The following is a 21,408-nucleotide window of genomic DNA, read 5'->3' on the forward strand; positions in this document are numbered from 1 at the left end:
AAAATGGGTAATTCTGATTTGATTGTCAGTATGATCTTTCATAGGCATGTTCTCAGGTAAGTTAATACACAGGTATCATTCTCAAAAGAGTTAAACCCAAAATGCAGTGTAATATTCTTTGCTGCTGTGTTAATGCCATACATACAGTTCCCACACAACACTTGCTTGCTGCAATTAACACTGCCCTTCCTCAACATATAGAAGTGCCCCTTTACTATTTTTTTTCCCTTCGGCAACAAAAAATCTTCAGCTTTTAAAAACAATTTTATAAATAATCTGCCTTGCAGGACACACAACACAAAAAGTGAATATGCTTCATATTTGCCCAGTTAAGCAGAACCTTCACTACTGTGATCTTTCTTGGCGTTTAGTAAATTTAGATAAAATAGTATGCAGTAAGTCTTTCATTTAAAGGCAAAATTTTATTCTGATTACAAGATTTTCAAGATACATCTTGAAAAGATTTTTGCTGACAAGAATAAATATCTTGACTTACTGTTTCATGTACCAATGCTTTATGCGTTTGTTGATATAAGCACAAGATTTGAATTCTGCTTGCAGATGTTTAATAAAACAAAGTAACTGGAAAGGCAAGCTTCCGGTCAAGCTGTCATACGTTCCAGGAATATCCTTACACTGGAGGAACCTTCAGGAAAAGTAGTACATTCTGGAAGCATGGCTTCATAATGCAGAACAGGATTATGCTTTTCTTCCAGTCTATTTTCCAGAGAAGTGATACTGCAGCTCTGCCACCAGGCTAGAGACTCATGATCCAGCACATTTTCCAAGAGGCAAGTTAAAGATCACTTACTTGACCTGACCAGATACCAAGCCAAGTTACTTGTAGAAAGAAATTAATATTTTTTGCCATTAATAATTTAAGTTTTTAAATAAATATTTATGTGCCTTTTCTGGCAACTGTCCATTCTGGTAGCATCTGCTGTCCCAACAGCTCAGTATCCTTAGCACACTGATAAAAAAAAAAAAACAACTTAGTCAATTCTGTTTCCACAAATAGTAAACCTGTCTATCTCCAACAAGTCTTTCTTTGAAGACCTGTGTTTTAATTCTGAACTGTCTTGGCTTATATCTTTTTCTTCTCCATCAGGAGTTGTCAGAAATTGATCAGAATTGCTTGTTACAAGTAAAGATGGCACATTCTCCTTCTGATGCACAGGTTGATTGGTAACTGGTGTCGATCCATTTTCATCTGTGGAAATTCCTGTTGGAACAGAAGACAATTGCAAAGATAATAATGAATTTAACACAAACATACTGATGCATCTTTAACATCCAGACTCATCCCAAGTTGTCTTGAAAAACATGTGTTGCATCAAATCAGCAGAAGAATGCTTTGTGGAAGCCAATACCTCTTCTTAGTTTTACCGTAAGAAGTTTCCTTTTCTAATTTGGTAGAAGGTTAGAAAACTAATTCTACAGAAGTTCAGATAAGGAGCAAGAGCATAAGCAGCAGATGTTAGGGCATACACCACGTTCTTCTGGTTTACACACTCATTTTTGTGGGCTTAGGCAAAGAGATTTTTGACACTCATTGCGTGAATTACACAAATATTTTCTACTGAAATGAAGAAAAGGAATATCTGTAGCAGGAACTAGATGTCCTCTGCATACTTACAATAAACCTGGCTTCTCTAGGGATAGCTAATAAATGACTCGTGCACTACTACACACTTTAACAGCACTGGCTCCTAAAGCAGTTCTGTTAAAGATGTCTATTTTTATTCCTGCCTCTTACTTCAGCAGAATTGAACACTGGCTCCATTAACCCGAAGTATTTGTAAGTAACATCCATGTTACTTTCCACACTTTGTTAAAATATTTGAAGAATCAAAATGCAAGGAAATAAATTTTTCTTATTTACTATCTTCTGGTAAAGACTGAGTTATTGCTTCAAAGGAATCTGAGAAAATCTGACTAATGTGGACAGTACTGTAGACCAGCCCAAGGGAATGTTATTTGTGAGAACACCAGCACTACCCAAAGTCACTACAAAAACTTCCGTACAGTGTCCCTTCACAGTATACCGGCTACTGCTTGAAGGTACATGGATTACTCTCTACAGTCTTGTCTAAGCCAGAAGTTTAGCTCAGTTTGCATTGAGCAAGGAGACAAATAATCCTAACTGTAGAACTTTGTTGCAATGTTAAGTATTCTCTACCCCAGCAGCTTCTGGAGAAAGCTGTTCAGTCTATAAATGACTACCAGTAGTTAGAACTTCCACCCTTCAAGAGCAAGTATAAAGTTTTATCCTTCAAAATTTTAACTGTTTCTGTGGATGAGGTGGAAACTCTTAGGAAAACAAACTAACTTACATCACAAGCTGATAGAAAGTAGACAAGATTAATTCCCTCACCCTCATTCTAATAAGAGATGAGTTGAGAGACTGTATTGAAGAAACAAGTGGTAGGTGGAGCACAGGGATTAACCAATATTGCAGAGCCCAGCAGTAATAATGCAGGCACACAGAAGCTGGGAAAGGTTAAAAAAAAAAAAAAAAAATCACATAATTGAGCTTTCTAGTAAACAAAGAGCAGTTAAAAGATATAAAAAAACCCTGAAAGAACTGTTAAAAATTGAGCTTTTTCATCACCAATGGAAGTTAAGAACATTCTACAAATCAACAAAAGCTTTTTGATTGCTACTTTTCAATCAAAATCTTTCCATTTGAGGAAATAAGTGTATCTGCTAACTGACCTGGTAAAACTGCTGCTGCTTCAGCTAAAAATAGTCTTCAGGGTTTATTTACTGTGAGTTTAAGGGTCAATCTAAGTAAGTATGACTTATTAGGGCTTACATCCAAAGTGTAGTACTAATGAAATGCAAAAGGCATTCAGACCAATTGATGTTACATTCTTTCATCTTGAAACTAAAGCAACTCTATGAATTTAAGCTATTTAAAAATAAATGTCCACACCAAGTTTCTGCCTGATGTGATTTGACACAGGTAAGATACAAAGATTTATGCCTGAAACACTGATAGATTCTTAACTCTACTATTGCTGGCAAGAAACTATGACGACTAATAAGCACTTTACATTTCAAGCTGTTCAAGTCTTTGGCAAGCAAGAGAGTGAACACAATAAAAGCCTCATTGTTACATTCTCTAGGGCTCTCACTGAGCTCTTCACAGAGGAAGATATACAATCCAATTCAGTAGACTGGAACAGCAAGGGTTTCTGTTTCGTTCTATAATGTGTCACAGGAATATTCCAACTATATATTAACTGCTAATTCTGAGGATCTATATGAGAAAACACACTGCACAGACTTGAAATCAACTGAGACCAGCTGAAATTCCTATTTGGATTTCATAAAGTTTTTCATCGATTGTGTTCATGACAACTACAAGTAATTATACCTATTGCGTGCCATGTTTTACATTAATTTCCATAAGAAATGCGTAGATTGCTTCCTTACTAAACTTCAGCACTGCTAGAAATTATGTGTAAAATATTTACTTACTTGTGTAGTGACATGGCAGAGGTGGTTGGACTAGATGATCTTTAAGGTCCTTTCCAACTCAAACCATTCTATGATCATGATTTTTAAACAACAGCACATTACTGTTCTGTTGTTTATCACCTCCATGGGATATCAGGGTGGTGATACCACCAGATGATCAGAGATGAGTATTTTTAACCAAAAGAAGATGCATGAACTAAAAGCAATAAATTCTATTCCATTCAGAGACTTGTGTACAATTAAGGTCCAGCAGGAGGGTTACTGTGCAGCAAACAATGTCATACATCTGGTGCAATAATAAATAGAGTCTGAAAGCAATTTTTATTACAGTTGAAAATAAGGCAGTTAGCCTTACCTTGGGTAGATTTAAACATGCTTTGCTGTTTGCCAGCCGGCTTCCCTGGAGTGGCAGTCAGGACAGGATTGAATAACTTCTCCTCCATTTTTGCCTCCTTCACATATTGACATGATTTCCCCAGCAGTACAATACTGTTAAGGACTTTTAGAGATATTAACCTGAAAAAATAAAAGGATTTGTTTACATATTTGCATTAGCATATTAAAATAATTGCATTATTATTCATACTGCAATTATCCATATTAAAATAATTGCATATGGTTACTGCTGTCTTGGAAAGATTACCTCACAAATCCCTTCAATATCAAGATCAAAAAGTAATTTCCTTTTCCTAACAATTTGTTTCAGATTCAATGATTAATAATATTTTTTTCCCCAGAAGGCATCTAGAGAAACCTCAAGTTGGATCATAGTTTAATAAAAGGACAGTTAAGCAGCCATTTAATACATCAAATATTTACAACAGAATTAATAAGAGCCCTCAACAGTGCAAGTCCAAATTAAATGCACTACAGTTAACACCACAGCCTTAAGTGTGCCCAGCCAAGGATAACCAGTGGACTCTGAACCACAGGAAAGCAAACACCTAGTTTTCACAAGTTACAGGCTAATTGTCAAAAGTCCTTTTTCACATGACAAGAGGCAGTCCATGAAACTCAAAAGAGGCAGCACTGCATTACCATCACAGCACAGCCCTTTTGATGGCAGATTCCTTTTCTGTTACAACTAATTTGCAGCACAAACTTGAGCAAATCACTGAAGTCCCTTTTATTCCTGTCTTCTCATCTGAGGAACAGGAAGGTCTCATATACCATAAAGTGCTTTTAGATTTACAACTCAAATAAGCCTTTTAAAATCTAAGTTTCCATGACTAGTATTACAGAACACACAGACCAACGTCTGCTCCAGAGTGAAAGCAGAGGTGAAGCAGGTGAAGGATCACTACAGAACAACAACGAAATAGCAATCTATTGTCTGTAGGAGGAATATAAATACTGTCTACACAAATCACCCCCGCAATAAAAGTGAACCAAATGCAGATGCTATATTCATTTTTCACTCTCTGAAAATCTGTTTATTACATACATCACTAACAGACAAAAGAAAACTTGAATATTCACAGATCCACAGAGTGGGTCTAACTGCTTAATCATAAAGTGACCCCAGCACACGTCGGCAGCAGTTTCACTATCTATCTCTCACTGCATTAATGCAATCAGAACTTGTCAAACAGAAAAACAAATACACTACACTTAAGGGAATTTTATACAATACATTTCCTTTTAGAAGAAATTTAGAAAAATGGAAGAATGAGCAAAGCAGACCACTTCGGTACTCACAAAAACCTCACATTTTAGTATCCAAGCAACCACAAAGAAGATAGCATTTTATACAAATTGAAAGCTGTGATTCTCTACAATTTTATGAGGTTATTAGGTCAGATTTTGTTTGAGAATTAAGAAGCTCTCCTCCATTTTTAATAGCTTTTAGAGGTGTTTTTCCTACACTCTTAACGTAACATGCTTTTGTTATGAGAGAGTAGGTGTTTACAACATGATCTGACTCTGATTTAATGAGATCAGAAATTGAAAAGTCCATAAATCAACACTTTATTGTATTAGTTCCACCTTCTCATGGAAAATTACGCAAGGGTTTCTAGCGGTTCTCCTTTATTCTTTTCCGCTAGTCCACTCCAGGCTCAAATTTCTAACAACAACGTAAGTTTGCAGTTGTCTGAAATCCTAGAAAAGGAAAACTCAGGTTTCATACACTGGGCAAGACTCTTTAACAGTATACATTATAGTATTACAGTTGTTAAATATCAATAAAAACCAATGTTCTCCGTATTACAGTCTCAATCTTTTGCCCAGTTATTTTTTCTCACATATCTATGCTATACTAATGTGATGAAAACTGCAATTTATGTTTAGAACACAAATTACTTGAAAGATGCAAGAAGTGAGTTATCTCCAAATATGAGATCATGGCAAAAGTAAAAATTTTTTCTTACTTTTCAATAAGGAGGAAATAAACCAAAATGTATTTACTCTTGTGATCTATGCCTTCAAAGAGCATCATTTAATCCTGCCCCCCCATCCTCCAAGCCACAGAGACAGGGAAATATCCAGGACTGGGCTGCAGCAGTAGAATGGTAGATGTAGGGGAGTATTACGTATACTGGGAAAAGGGAAAACCCACTGAGCAGAACGAGGGTGCTGAGCTTGGTACACAACACCTTGAATGTTATGATCAGGGACTAATGCTTTCAACCATATAGAGATGAAGACAGGAATAACTGTGGGCACAGCAAGTGGTACATTCGGGAAGAAATCAAAGTATGGTGCAGAGAAATATAGCTAATATATTAGTACTTGTCCTATATGCAGTATCTCAAAGGTCCAGTCATCCCACACTAAAGAGATGTGCTTCTACACTATCATGGACCAGACACATCAGACCAAGGTCAGATTAGAGTCTACCTATTCATAAAAAATGTGTAGAATTCCCATTCTTTTCATAAGGTAGTGTAAAACAGCAGCCTCCTCTTTTCCAGTGTACGTTCCGAACCACTGCTCCAGACCTAGACGTCTTTTACTTCCCAAGTGTTGCTGCTTTCAGTTACGAACGCCACTTGGTAGGGCACTGGAAGAGATATTCCCACAATACTGTAGGCAGGTTCTCTGTGCTGCAGCCATCTGAATCCCTTAATTCTCTACGATCAATTTCAGAACTCCAATATCAATCAGAACTAAGAGACAACACTGACACAGTGCAGTATGCAGCTTTCCCAGAAACCAGTCATCCCCATCTAGTCTACAGCAAGTGCCTCATGACACATTAGACTGGATTTAAAGGACAACTGAATGCATCTCAGAAGTATGCATCGACTGGTGAGAAATTTAAGGATAACACAAGTGCAAACTGACTTGGCCGTGAAGGGATACTTGCAAATCATCAGGTTTGGAAAACAAATTGCCATAGGGCATTATTTCCCTTAACTAAGATTACTTACTGACCCACCTTTCCCAGAAAGGTGAGCCTTGCATTTATTTTTTCATACAGCAGTTTCCTAATGTGAAAAAATCTTGCATTTAACCACCAGAGAGAAGAATTCATGATTTGCTCAGAGCACTTAAACTGCTTATTTTTGTGGGCATATTTGATCTTTCGTTCTTTTTTGGAGAAAGTTCCATTCCTTGGAATTCAACTTCCCTTACTCTGCAGGAGTATCGTGGTAACTTTTCAATTAGTGATTTTCATTACTGAAGTTCCTTACTGAGGGCTATGCTCTCCCAGTGCAGTTACAGAAATGAGGGACAAATCTGCACTCTCAAATTCAGTTTATGAGCATAAATTTTTAATGTTTATATTCTACTAAACATAAACTGTGTTTACACTTATACCTGGAAGTATCAACAGAAGCTTTTTTCACATATCTGATTAAATAATAGTATCTGCATTTCAGTTGCACCTGTTTACTTACCCACAGTAGAACAGCACAACACAAACGTAAGCTAAAACTCCTTGTACTTTAATTGAGCTTGTAACGACTCTCATGAGCTGTTTTAAGGATAAAAGTCGAACAGTTAAAACATATAGCACACAATTATTAACAGAATATTTTAACAGACATTTCTTGTTTGATAAATTCAAGATAAAAGTAAAAACATTTACATCAATAGAAATTTATTCTAATGTTCTCCTTGGTAGTGCTAACTATTCCAGATTTGGGTTTGAATACGTATTATACTAGCATCTAGTTGCAACTTGGCCAAAACTAGAGTTTCCCGACTTCTGAATGAAATAACAAGCGAAAAAAACCTCCCCAAAAGTACGGGCTGGAAGCTGAGTTCACAATTTTTTTAGGGAAATGTCAAGAAATGCTGATGCGGTAAACCAGAATCAGTGTTTTTGCACTACGCTAACTTGTTGAATACACAATTGCTTTGTGGACTAGGCATATGAATCCCAAGTTTCAGTTACAAATGATCCTGAAATCTGGTTTACTTCTGTATTTCATAGCTAGGATTCCAAGTTAGCAAACACCTCAGTTCGTTCTAAACCTGTCAGCGTCCAGGACATCATATCACAACACAATTAACTTGAAAAAAGTATTTAAATCAAATTCTCACTGGACGTATGTAGTTATAAAAGAAATAATGACTATCATCATAGTTGTTTTGGGTTGTGTGGGTTTTTTGGTGGTGCGTTTTTTTTTGTTTGTTGGTTGGTTTTTATTAATCCTGGATAAAAATTAGACCTGTCTGTAGTATTTTCCCCCTCTCTATGGGAGAACACTACATTTAATGTTGATTCCTGGAAAAATATCGGTATGAAAATTATGAATTAGCATCTTTGCTGGTAAAGGAAGATCACATTCCCAGTACTGTAATGACTACTGCTTGTCTATGTGTATGCTTGGAGAAAGTCAGAGTGACTTTTTACAGGAAACATCCTGCAATACCTAACTCAGAACAGACGGCATGTGGACACAATTCCAATAATGAGGTGATTCATTTTATAGCAGCACGTCCATGTAACAGGGTCAGCTATTTCAGAAAATCATGCATTCTACAACAGCTCAGAAGCTCAGTGCCCCATAAAAAAGAAAACTCAGTCATAAAGCATACCATTACAGGGACAACCACAAGAACTCCTATGAAAAACCTAAAAAACCTAGCACACTACTACCAACCTTCTGGCAACCAGCTGCTTTGACTATTACGAATGAATGAACAGGATAATTGCCAAAAGAAATACATGTTTAATAAGCACAGACATAGTTTAATTCCACTGCTACAATTCAAGTGCTTATGAATTCTATAAAATTAATATATATTTAATTTTCTAGGAAAGGCTGATAAACCGTAACACATATGTGTAGTCATAGTTGGTATGTGATATAAGTTATACTGAATGCTAACTCAAACTTGCAGCTTCACTTCAGTTACTTAAGGTGATAATTTTATCCTCAAAACATCAAAATGAGCCAGCTATCTCACAGGCATATATTCTTAAAGTGAGATCTTACTGACGGAAAACTGATAGGAAAGATACAACTTACTAAAACAGCCAGTGGAAGGGGAATGAAACCCATTCTTCTGGAAACAGAATCGCTATAATCTGTATATGCCTAGGAAAAAAACAGAGGAAGAATAATGAACTATTTATGCCAAGGAATGAGCTTATTTTAGCTTGGCACACCCTCCAGAGAAGAATCAACTTCTGCTAACGAACACTAAATCAGTATAAAGGGTACCTATTTACATTTTAATTCAAATGCAGATAGCTGTACTCTCAGACAAAAATGTAGTACTACCATGACCAGCAAGATTAGCTTCTGTGCTCTAAATCAAGAGCAACTGGAGTATAATATAAATCTCTAAATCGGGAGCAATTAGGACATTGAATCCAAAGGCGCTGTGATATTTCATCTGTACATTATTACTAGTTTTGAGACCTTTTTGTGTTAATTACACTTACCCTCAAATACTGTACAGAAAAGCCTGTAACAGGGATAAAAGGGATATCCCTGTAACAGGGATAAAAGAACACCAGCAACATTAAATGCTTCTACAAACATAAATAATTAGCCCCAGAATAACTGTGTAAAAATCATTTTGAAAATGTGTTTACATGTGAATGACAGATTTCACTCAGTACTGAACATCAGGCCGAAGTTAGTGCCTATATGATGCTACCTCATTTTCCACAGACGATTCTTAGGAAAAATAATGGAGTTTTCAGAACTAATGCTTTTTAATTAACAAATTATTAATAATTAATTATTTTTAATTGAAGGTGTCTAACTTCTTTATGAGGTATAACTACTGCATTCCTAGCAATAGCTATTAAACATGCCTAAGAAGATGACATAAATAATTATAATAAAGTTCTTTTAATAGCTAGTGCACTCATCCAGAGCACTCACTAATAGTTAGGAGACTCATCCAGGAAAGCTGGCTGTAATTAGTCTTCCAAAAACCAGTACTAATGAAAAACACAAGCAGTCTGTGTGTCCTGTAAATACTCATGCCACAACAGTAACATGCATGGTAAAAACATCCCTGTACATCTGTGCACACTGTCTGTGAAGAAATAATTCCTAATGAATACTGTATTTCGGTCCAACACAGTTAAAATAAAGTGAAAAAGTAATTTAAAATAAACTCAAGAACATCTTGTTAAACTAACTTACTTCTCATATATATTGCATATACCCTTATACTACTTCCCCAAAATGTCAAAGTTGTTACAACCATCCCCTGACTGTAAGTGTATTTGGAAGAGACTTCTCAACAATATATTAAATAACGTCCAAACTTACCTGAAACACTGGATAAAAATAAGAATAGAAATCAAGTAAATATTCCTGTTATCTCTTATTAAAAAAGCAGAGTAGAATTTCAGTGCTGTAGGAGTGTTAACAGTACTGTATGTATTTCTTTAAAGCATTTGCTCCAATATCCCCCCATAATAGTTAGCTAATACAAGAAAATGCCTTTATTTCCAGGCTTACATTTTTCTGTCGACTGCTAACAAGGTCAAATGCAAGACTGGCTCTGTATTCACTGTAGACCTGGAAAAAATCCAGCATATCAGATGTGTAATTAATTTGTTATCACACTTCATAGAAGCAACACAGATATCAAAAAAATGTTTCCGTAAAAATAATATAAACACTTTTGCACAGGCTGAAAGAGTCAAAGCCACCTTTTCTGAGGTCTAACTGCATCCCTCAACAGATTAGCTTTTATTTCTGCGATAAAGGAACTTGCCTGTCTATACAACAAGCAAACACCACAATGCTATGTTTTGAGAATTGAATGAGACTTTATAAAGCATTTACTGAATGTGAGGATAATCAGAAACACAAAGTAAAAGATATCATGTCTAATTTCTTCCCATAGTTATTTTAAGCTACATGAAAAGTAGCACTGGGATCAAATTAAACAAATGAGCGAGCTTACTTGTATACAAAGCAAGTGATCCCATGAAAAAAAGCAAACTGTATCAGAAGATGAAAGAAGCTTTGCTTTCTCTTTAAAACAGTTCTGCATATTGGGACAGAAAAGCATCTGTTTCAAGAGTAAGCATCATGGAACCTTGCACTGCAGGTGTTAAAAACTTCTGAAAAATTCTGACCTAGCATCCATAAATCTTTAGAACTTCATAAAAAAATAGAAAGTTTGTTAAGTAAACCTTGCAAAATTGTCACTCACTACCCCCTTCCTCCAGCTGTTTCAGCATGCTGAAGCATGCTACATTTCTGGCTATCACAGCTTCATTATTGCTCTTTTCCACATGCTCTATATTAAAGTAGGGCACGCATAAACGCCTCTGGCATAAAGGGAGCTTATTAAGTACGTCTATTAAACTTGTTTCTACACAGCACAATGTAGTTACTCTTGTGATGCTGTAGAAGATAGCACTTCCAAACTCTGATCTTATTTCCTGAAAAGTGGTTTAATAGTGAAAACATGCTAACTCATCTCTTCACAAATTTATCAAGTGCATTTCAATTCACACAACGTACAAGACAAACAGCCAATGTATCATGCTGCAACACACAAAAAGTGCTCATCTACTCATCTACTACTTTAAAAGAAAGGCTGCATAATAAATATTACATAAGAAATTTTAGGAGTGGAAAACTGACATAACCTACTTCATATTAGTGCTCCAGGGACAGTGGAAAAATGTGTATCTGGTTTCAGATTCCACCTTTAACGCACATGCAAGACCAGATATTCAGCAGCCTCACAAGATCTGTTCTTCCTTAAGCCCAAATTTTAACTTACAATCCATTCTGTTAGGAAAAGGTACAAGCTCTGTCTAGACTGTAGAAAAAGCAGCCTTCTGACAATTTAACTAGTGATCACTTCACAAAATGATCTGCCAGTTACCTGAATTATAGTTACTATGTGAACTGTTACCCAACACTTTCAAGAATTTATGGATCTGTAACTACTAATTTAGAAGCAGGGGTGTTTGTTCCACATTATAAAGATCCTCAGAAGTACATTTTAACAGGAAATTACCAAGATTTCCCAAATCATAATATATGAAAATAACAATTTTAACATTTGCTGCACTGGAATTAATTTCAATATTTAAAAAAAAATTAGCAAAACAAACTACAACTTAAAATAGCACTCAGCATTCTGAACAGGATACCTACATCTGCTGTGATGTCATTGAATTTTGTTATAAAGGCATGTTTCACGATATCCACTGCAATTTCCGAAGCAACCACCATGCAAACATCTGGGAATAACACCCAAAGATGATCTGAAGGTTGGGAAGAAACAAGTTAGGCCATTTAATTTGATGCAAAACAAAAAGTATAAGACTTTTGCTCAATGTGAAAAATCCTCTTGACTCTGAAGAATCTGTAACTTTACATCATCATTCAGCATGTAGGGTACAAGTTCTTGCTTCTTCCATTGCTGTTCCAGAAACCTTTCAGTACTACACAAGCATACCACAACTAGGATCAGGTTCTGAAGCCTTTACTTCATAAAGCTTCATCTCTAGTAGGAAGACAACCTTTGCACATACTAGATAACAGATGGTCAGTATGTATGAGAAACAGACAGAGCACCTGCTGTTTTAGGTGCTTAAGCTAAAATTTAGGTAGACTGGTAACACTTAAGCAAAATACACCACACAGATCAGAGCTCAAGACTATTAAAGTTTCCATAAAATAAAATGAGAATTTTACTCAATGTTTATTCAATATGGTATTAAAATCCTAAGTATAATCAATATTAAGCTATGGATGGATATTTTTACATAATTTATCAAATTTCAATCTCGCTAGCCTAACAAAACAGAATTCTCTACGGTATCCTACATCCTCAACATACTGCAATGAAAGGGAAGGTCTGGGAAGAAATCATTTGAGACCTGACCTGAAACATAACTATGCACGTTTGTAGCATAACAGCATACGCTTCTGGCTGAAGGATAGAGTCGCTCTTACAAGCCAGAAATAGAAAAATGAGAATCTAAGGTATTTGACAAATTAAGATTCCTCAATTAAATGTCCTGGTTACCATCATCTTTCAGATTGAGGAAAGAAGCATGACATATAGTTGTTGATAGCACAGGAATGTGTCATTTAGTATTTAATTTTTCTACTAATTTACTCACCTGGATTCCATGAGAACTGCTCCATATTTCTTAGACATACGATTAATAGCAGCACGTAATTGGTGAACCTCTCCTTTATATCTAGTTTGAAAAAAAGTAAGCTGTCAACTCCAAAGAAACATTTACTTGGATAAATGTTTAAGATTCTATCATTCTAAGATTCTATCATTTATTAATTCTCGAATTAGACAATCTTTTCCACAAATTATTTGACTGAATTTGAGACAAGGGCATATTGGGAACCTCACCACAGACAGGAACTCTGCAGTATGCTGAGGCCCAACTGGAGAACCATCTGATGCTCCATCAACTTGGGTTCCCAGCATCAGAAGGGACTTAAGTTATGATTTGCCATCACCTTTTCTAATACATTAATAAAGTTTGTGCGCTTCTGTAGGATTCAAAAAGAACCATCACCTCCTGGTGCAAAAATGTAGACAAAACACCTGCCTGTCATTTCAAATTATCAGCAAAGCAAATTTCATTTTCTACAGATCATAGATATCCAAGTTGCTATATACTGGGTCCAGTAGTAGAAGAAAAAATAAAAGCGTTTCAAAACAACTATTACACCTTATTTAGAAGGTCCTATTAGTCTTTCACACTCTCATCTTAAAAGGGAACAACAGGATACATCAGCTCATTTACCAAAACCATAAGAGCTGTAACACAAAAGCAGTCCGACTTGAGACGGAGTCTTATGATTTGCCCTCCCAGATTAGGCAGGATCATCTGGCCCTACATCTAGAAACAACCCATACAGCTCGCTTCAGGAAGCATCACATTTTTAACACAATAAAAAACCTCCCTGAAATTGTATTACTGAAAAATAGAATAAAACCTAAACCATAATCTCACCACAAATTAGCAAGTCCAAAGAAGTCTTTTCAGAGGCTACAACTACTATGAAAAAATGTGAAGATACTGTTATTTCTTGTTATACCCATCAATAACTATGACTGTAATTTCATTGTGGGCCAGTCATCTGCAAATCTAAGGGGTTAATTTCCTTAAGCACCTTAGATATTCTGTGGGGTTCTACCTACTGGTCTTTGGACACAAGAAATACAAATATTCAGAGGAACATACAAGGATCGAGCTGTTAAAAAAAATAATTGACTTTGTGTCAGCCATTTCCATCATCTCTGACTCACTACAGACCAATGACAATGTTCATACTACACTATATTCTGGTATAATGGTTTCCCTCATCTTAAAAAAGAGGTTTCAAAATCTTGTCAAGCCTGAAGGGAGCAAAAAGAAAAGAACAACTCTTCCAGAAGAAGGGAATGAAAAGCACACAGAATTCAAGACGAATGAGATTCCATGCAGACATGCAAAAAGGCACATTTTGGGCTACATAAACTCATCTCTCAGTATGGGCTGCAGAAGGGTCAGAGGAAGCAGAAATTTCAAAAACTGAACAAGTGGCATATGTATGGGGGAAGAAACAAGCAAATCCTTCAGTAAAGTGTATTTAAATACCAGAAGAAACAGAACATAGATGAAGTCCTAACCCTAATTTCTTGTTTTCCTGCCGATAACACTCCAACAAGTTAGGTATGTTCTTCCTTGCTTCTGAATTCACTGAATATTGCCCAAGTTACCAGAACACCTGATTTTCTGATAAATCTAGTTATGAGATGTCACTTGGCTCTGTCACCAACAGATTAAAATGTAGTCTAGCATTCTTTGATCTAGATTCCCTCATCACACCCCTTAGCAACTTCAAGATAATCACAGAGTCTTCAGATTTTGCCCAAAATCTCAAAAAGAGCTTCATCTTGCATTTCTCACACTGCATACTTCCGCACTGCCACAACGCATCATTGATTGGCAATGCTCAAGACAATCGACAGATCTCATCTTCAGTGCTTTAGATCCCAGGGAGGCCTGTACAGATAGAAATTCTCAAGTGAGATGTAAGGCCCTTAATTCAGGCCTAAACATGAAAGCATGTCTCAAGCCAATCCTTCAGACATTTATTACCTGCTCAGTATACAACAGCTCACCAGCTGACAGAATTAAATTAAGAAGGGACATCTTTGACCTTAAATCTCCTCATATGCTGTAATAACAAACACTTTTCCCCACTAATTTCCGAGACTGGATGACAGCCTGACACATATTTTTCCTCTCTGCTTGCCTTTCCTGTTCTCACTGGCCTCCCTTCTAATCTTATCTCTGCTGCCACAGCTGTTCAAAGCTGCTTGGAGCAAGAGGAATGAGTGTGGCTGCTCTTCTTCATCCTCATCCCTCCCATCAACCGATTGTCAGAGACACAAGCAAGGGAGAAAGTAAACCGAGATGATTTAGAAATTCATTTAATTTCTCACCCTCATCGACAAGGACGAAAAAGGCTTCAGGATATCCAAAACAACCCATAGTAATCAGTTCTAAATCCTAATTAAAATTACGGAATATAAAATATGCACCACTAATGTTTCATCATTTATTATGAACTTATTTGATGTTGAATATGTGGGTTTTTTCAAACAGCTGAGGGGAATTTCCTGTACCACATATTGCCACTTCTTCGATGATGTGGTAAGCCCTACAAGTGAGAATACATCCCTAGGTTCATACTCACAGACATCATACTCTTAAAGAACAAAGCAACAATGAATTACTGTATTTGTGTATCTGGGGAAAGAGTGACAAGCCACCAGTGCTAGCATTCAGTTAGAGGGAGCGCAGGTACTGGCAAAAGAAAGTGTCGCTATTCTGCTTTAGCATGATGAAGAGTAAATGGGAAAAGGGATCTCTTATTTGTTCTCCATCATGACAATCCTTAATAACATTGGCATAATCCATTTCAACTCAAGTTTTGAACATCTCCCACAAAGGGCTGGTGATAAAGCCTATAACAAACTGGTTTTCAGTTAGAACACAGTATAACTTTAATAAACCTTTCTATTATGAGACAGAGTTAAGTGACAGCCAAAACAACAGGCTGGGGACACTTTAAATGGCCTTCAGCTACCACCAGAAGCATATGAGTAGTAAGCTTACTTTGTCACTGTTTGTGCTTCTAATTGCTGAAGAACTAACATCTAGCTCTAATTCAGATATACTTATCCCCCTGACTGGTCTTTTGTCAGCACATACCATGAACAGACTGCATCCTAATATCAGGCTTAAACAGTACTCTTAACAGGGCTGGCCCTGAAGCCTGGCTGCACATCATGCTGTACACTCCCTATCCACACACACTTTAGACTATTTTGAAAGATGACACTGAATTTGCTTGTGCTTTCACGCGTTCACTGGTGGTAAAATCAACTATGTATGATTAAACCCTTTAAAATATGTATTTCAGTGAATTAAAAAGGGAAAGGAAGAATCAGACATTCCAAGACTTAGTACATCAGAATTTAGTGGTCACATGTCAAAGTCTAACCACAATATACCACTTTCCATGAAGGTAAGTCATGTGTGCCTAGTAAGGTTCTCACATGAATGAAGGTGGTAAACATTTATTTCAAAGCTAGTAATGTGCATACTGCCATAAATGCAACACGGCAAAAAAGCAAGATGTACTTTTTTTCCTATTGGTTCTGCAATGTAATGTCCAAAAAATGATGACACATAGCCAAAACAGCTTTTAAATGCTTTCACTCTGCTCACATCAACCCTGCCATTCGGATTCAAATGTAACCCTATGCCCATATTAGTAACACATTCTGCCCCTCTATAAATCCTTCAGGAAAATGGAGACATTCACTTCAAAGGACTGATAGCCAACAGAGACCCAGAATTTAATTGCCAATGTGTCAGAGGGTATCATCACTTTTAAAAACCAGGTAAAAGACTACAGAAACGGATGTGGTTGAAAATAAAGCGTGTTCATAGGACAGCACTGCATCTAGTATGAACTAGCGTAATTAATTAGCCAACACCCCAAACACTTGACTACTGAACTGATTCAGGAAGGACCTGAACTCTGAACTTTGGTACTTTGCAGTGGTAACTAACAAGAAGAGCAGTGAAAATTCAGAAGTGGTGCTTCTACTCGCCTGGGTAGAAAACAGTCTTTAGAACAGCTATTTATTTCTCTCCAGATTCCCTGATACATCATACAGGAATCCTTAATCAGGACAGAAAAAATAATTTTGGTCATGATAATCCCACTGTTTATATGTTTAGATCAAAAGCTGGTTATAAATCATAGGTGTAATAGTGAAACAAGATCTTTCTGTTTACATCTCCGCAAATTCTAAGTAGCTCTAGTGACCAGAGCACAAGAAAGGATTGAGATTGAACAAGGTATCATCAAGGAGGGACCAATCTATCTTAAATGTACTCCTGCCCCAAATCCCTCATCCTTAAAATGAACATCTGGATTAGAATACTGGTATTAAAAAAGTAAAGCCACATGAGAAAGCAATTTGAATTCCAGAGACCAAAGGTAAAGGCTGTTCAATATTTTGATCAAAGCCAAGACTTATAAATCTGGAACAAAGCAAGAATAACAGAATTTAAGGAAAAAAATCCTAAGACGTTATAAAGAAAGCAAGCTGAAGTTCCTAAAGTTTCAGAATGAATATATTAGTTTTTTGAGATGAGAGATTTAAAATACAAGGGAAAATCTAGCTAGATAGCCAACTGAGGCAAATAATGGAATGCAGTGCACCTAATGTACTTCTTCATGTGAGGAACAACTATGTTTCCTGAAAAATTTAATTTAGAGCACAGCTTGAAATTAAAACAAAACATTTAAAAGCATAAAGGAAGGCAGCACACTGGGCTTTCAACAACAATGAAAGAGCTTTTCTTTATAATTTTGGTCTCCTCATTCAATAATCCTGAATCCTACAAAATCAGCTTACAGATACCTATTTCAAAGAGAGAATATATTATTTAAGGAAATATTTCTTCCTACTGCAACAAACACAAAGTTTTATGTCTTCTGTACAGAAGCCACAGTGTTTAGATTGCCTCAGTGTACACAAATTTCCTAGTAAAAGTCAGGGTGACAATGTGAAAGTGGTTTTGCTGCAGTTGACAAATCAAAGCTGCAGAAGCTGATACGGTTGAAATCCCAGGTTCTGTAGCTGCCATCTCAAGCAGCTATACAAAGCCTTGTTGACCTTCTGCACCTAAAAGATAACAGGTTTGGTTTTATTAGATAACTCTGTAACCAATGTGCATCTCGTGGTCTGTTCAATTAGTTTTTATGTAGGTTATTCACAGTTCTTTTAGTCCTGAATCACAGAATCATCTGGTTGGAAGAGACCTTTAAGATCATCAAGTCCAACCATTCACCCTGCACTGCCAGGGTCCCTAAACCATGTCCCTCAGCACCAAATCCACATGGCTTTTAAACACCTCCAGGGATGGGGACTCCACCATCTCCCTGGGCAGCCTGTTCCAATGCTTCACAACCCTCTCTGTAAAGAAATTTTTCCTGATATCTAACTTAAATTTCCCCTGACGTAACTTGAGGCCATTCCCTCTCGTCCTGTCGTTCTCAACATGGGAGAAGAGACCGATCCCCACCTCCTCACAACCTCCTTTCAGGTAGTTGTAGAGAGTGATAGGTAAGGTCCCCCCTGAGCCTCCTCTTCTCCAGACTAAACATTCCCAGTTCCCTCAGCCGTTCCTCATAGGACAAGTTCTCCAAACCCTTCACCAGCTTCGTTGCCCTTCTCTGAACCCGCTCCAGCACATCAATGTCCTTCTTGAAGTGAGGGGCCCAAAACTGGACACAGTACTCAAGGTGTGACCTCACCAGTGCTGAGTACAGGGGGACAATCATTTCCATGCTCCTGCTGGCCACACTATTGCTGATACAAGCCAGGATGCCTTTGGCCTTCTTGGCCACCTGGGCACACACTGCTGGCTCATGTTCAATCGGCTGTCGACCAGCACCTCCATTTTAATGAATGAGCTGTTACAGCAGAATTTTGCATAGCCATACAAAGGTGAGAAGGACCACTGACTCCATTAAGTCCAGAAGTGGAAATACTGGGAAAAATAGTACAACCCCACACACCCAAAAGCCAGTGCTGAGCACAATGCCAAGTGAAAATGATTTCATAATTTTCCCATCTAAACTGGTAGCTTGGTGCTCATATCCTGGTGCCTTACTACACAGCATCTTCAACACCATGCAGAGCTCTGCAAGTCTATTTCAATGCACAGTACAGGATGTGTCTTAGTATCACTGAATCAGTTAATTTCTGAATTTCTTTCATTCACAAGACTACTTGCTTTTGAATTCTCTTGATCATGATGTCTACTCTTGATGACACTGATATCTTACTTCTCTGCTAGTTCATAGTTTTCTTTTGATAAACATGTTATATAAGACGGGAGTTTCCTCTATTCATAGCAAGTTCCTCTATAAGATTGACCTTATTTTTTTTCCCGAAGGATTAGTATATTTAGCTTCTATGTACTAATCAGTACTTTTTCACTAAATTTAAACTATGTGTTTGAGACAATGGCAATATTTTGAGCAGAGCCCCAGAAAAGGTGGGGCAAGGGGGCATCCATTTAGTCTAAGCTTAATCAGCTACTGTTGCCATGACTGCCCTACAGCAGACGCTGCAGACCTGAGAAAACAGCTGGAAGAAACAGAGAGAAAGGTGGGAAATATATGAAGGAACCTATATCTAGTCCTTTACTTTAGCAGTTTAGTTCAGACCAGTCTAAGCATACTGTGTTCTAGGATGCAGAAGGCACTCTAAAGGCTTTCTGTGGAAGCTCAGTCCACAGGACCAGATTAGCCTCACTTCCAGGGGTAGGATACAGCACTGGCACAGCATACCAATGCAAGATGCACTACCATTTCAGCTGCAGTAAATAAAACATTTAAATGATAACAAACTCATCAGAATACACGAACTGAAGCAATACTGATCCATCCTTACTGAAGCTGTGATACAGTAGAACTGTTCAAGTTCAAAAGAGGTGAAAATCTCTCTGAAAAACCTGTCTACGTTCTTTATCTATGAGAAGAAAACCACTGCTATTTATAACCATATTGAGAAGTGTTCCAGGAAAAGTTACCTGTTTGAAGGGAACAAATTAGCTCGATTTGCGCACTCACTGTATGTATTCACCTGCTTCCATCTCCTTATGGTACAATGAATGGCATCAGTTTTTCCACCAAGTGATAAAGGGAGACCTGATATTGCTATTATGGGTCTTCAACAGCAGTGTCTAGCAATAAAATATTGATATACATTTCTTCTATCATACTACTGCATTGCTTTTTATGGAGGAAATTACTAGCCATTTCTAACAGCAGTCCCTCAATTATTTCAACATTTAAAACAAGAAAGAGGCCTCAGCTTTCAGTAGGGTAAGTATTTAAATCTTAGAACCAAAATCTCATACTACTGGCACAGAACAAACACCTTATCAACCCAGCTGGGAAGATTATTTTTTTTGTTTTTTTAAGAACTTTTCTGAGGTAGATTAAAATTTCATGATAATATTTCTGTAACGGGGTATATTTAAGATTTTATGTAAATAGTCTTTCATCCAAAGCATCATAAAACATTTGCACATTATATCACTGCAGTTTACAGATGAATTAGACAAAAATCACATCAATAGCCAGAATTCAAAATCTGAATCAAGCCTGCTGAGAGTTTAACTCTTGACAGAAAAAATTCAAATCACCCATTTTAAAATAAACAGCTACTTTTTTTTTTAACCGATTGAACATTTGAGATCTCTAGTTTAAAAAATCAGGAGTTGGAATGAAAAAATGTATTTTATTTTTTTGCTTATCTGTATAAATATCTTTGACCAAAAAAGTCACATGCACAAAGTAACAGAAACAAAATTATTCAAAGATCAGAAAATATTACAAGCAAAGAAGCCCTAGTACAACCTTAAAGTGCTCTCTCCTGTTAGCTTTGAAACCAAGAATTCAACATATATTTCAGGAGGCCGATATCAGCATCAGAAAAGCCCCTCCAACGAAGGATACCTGAAACAGCTTTTCCTCATGAGACAACACTGAATACAAGTTTCCAAATTTCATACAAGCAGCAACATTGTTGCTGCTAAATACCTAAGTACCCTCTAGCATTATCTTGATAGCATGTCAATCATTACAGCCATCTTTGGTATTTCCGTCATAAGCCAGCTACTTTATCCTTACACTCATTTTGGGAAGAGGGGGGAAGTATTTTAAGATCCATCCTCACAACTGCCCAACAACATGCATTCCATGTTTGTGGTCAACACAGTGCACTACAAAGTTAACTTTTTGAAAACACATACTTCAGACACTTCAAAGCATTGATATTTTGAATCTGAAAATTGTATTTAATAATAACTTTATTGCACAGTCAAGAGGTTGTGTTTTTTGGTTTGTTTTTTTTTTTCAAGTGAAAAAAAAGCAAGTTAAGGAAAAACTGTGTTCCTGGAAGTGGAATCTCATTTTCGTTCTG

The 21,408-nt window shown here is 36.8% G+C and overlaps 1 protein-coding gene across 1 annotated transcript in view; it reads right to left on the minus strand.

Annotated features, from left to right (window-relative positions):
- Positions 1-409: 409 nt before the first annotated feature.
- The window catches only part of TAPT1 (transmembrane anterior posterior transformation 1), a 43,122-nt gene continuing 22,123 nt past the window's right edge, over positions 410-21,408 (minus strand). Inside the window, exons 7-13 of the mRNA XM_010132338.1 lie at positions 12,998-13,078; positions 12,024-12,133; positions 10,362-10,421; positions 8,907-8,975; positions 7,326-7,402; positions 3,839-3,999; positions 410-1,222 (exon numbers count right to left, since the gene is read on the minus strand). Coding sequence (XP_010130640.1) covers positions 993-1,222; positions 3,839-3,999; positions 7,326-7,402; positions 8,907-8,975; positions 10,362-10,421; positions 12,024-12,133; positions 12,998-13,078 — 788 coding nt within the window. The 3' untranslated portion in view covers positions 410-992. The remainder of the gene's footprint in view (positions 1,223-3,838; positions 4,000-7,325; positions 7,403-8,906; positions 8,976-10,361; positions 10,422-12,023; positions 12,134-12,997; positions 13,079-21,408) is intronic.

Source organism: Buceros rhinoceros, unplaced genomic scaffold, assembly GCF_000710305.1.
Source record: "Buceros rhinoceros silvestris isolate BGI_N320 unplaced genomic scaffold, ASM71030v1 scaffold8260, whole genome shotgun sequence".
In the NCBI taxonomy this organism is placed as follows: Eukaryota; Metazoa; Chordata; class Aves; order Bucerotiformes; family Bucerotidae; genus Buceros; species Buceros rhinoceros.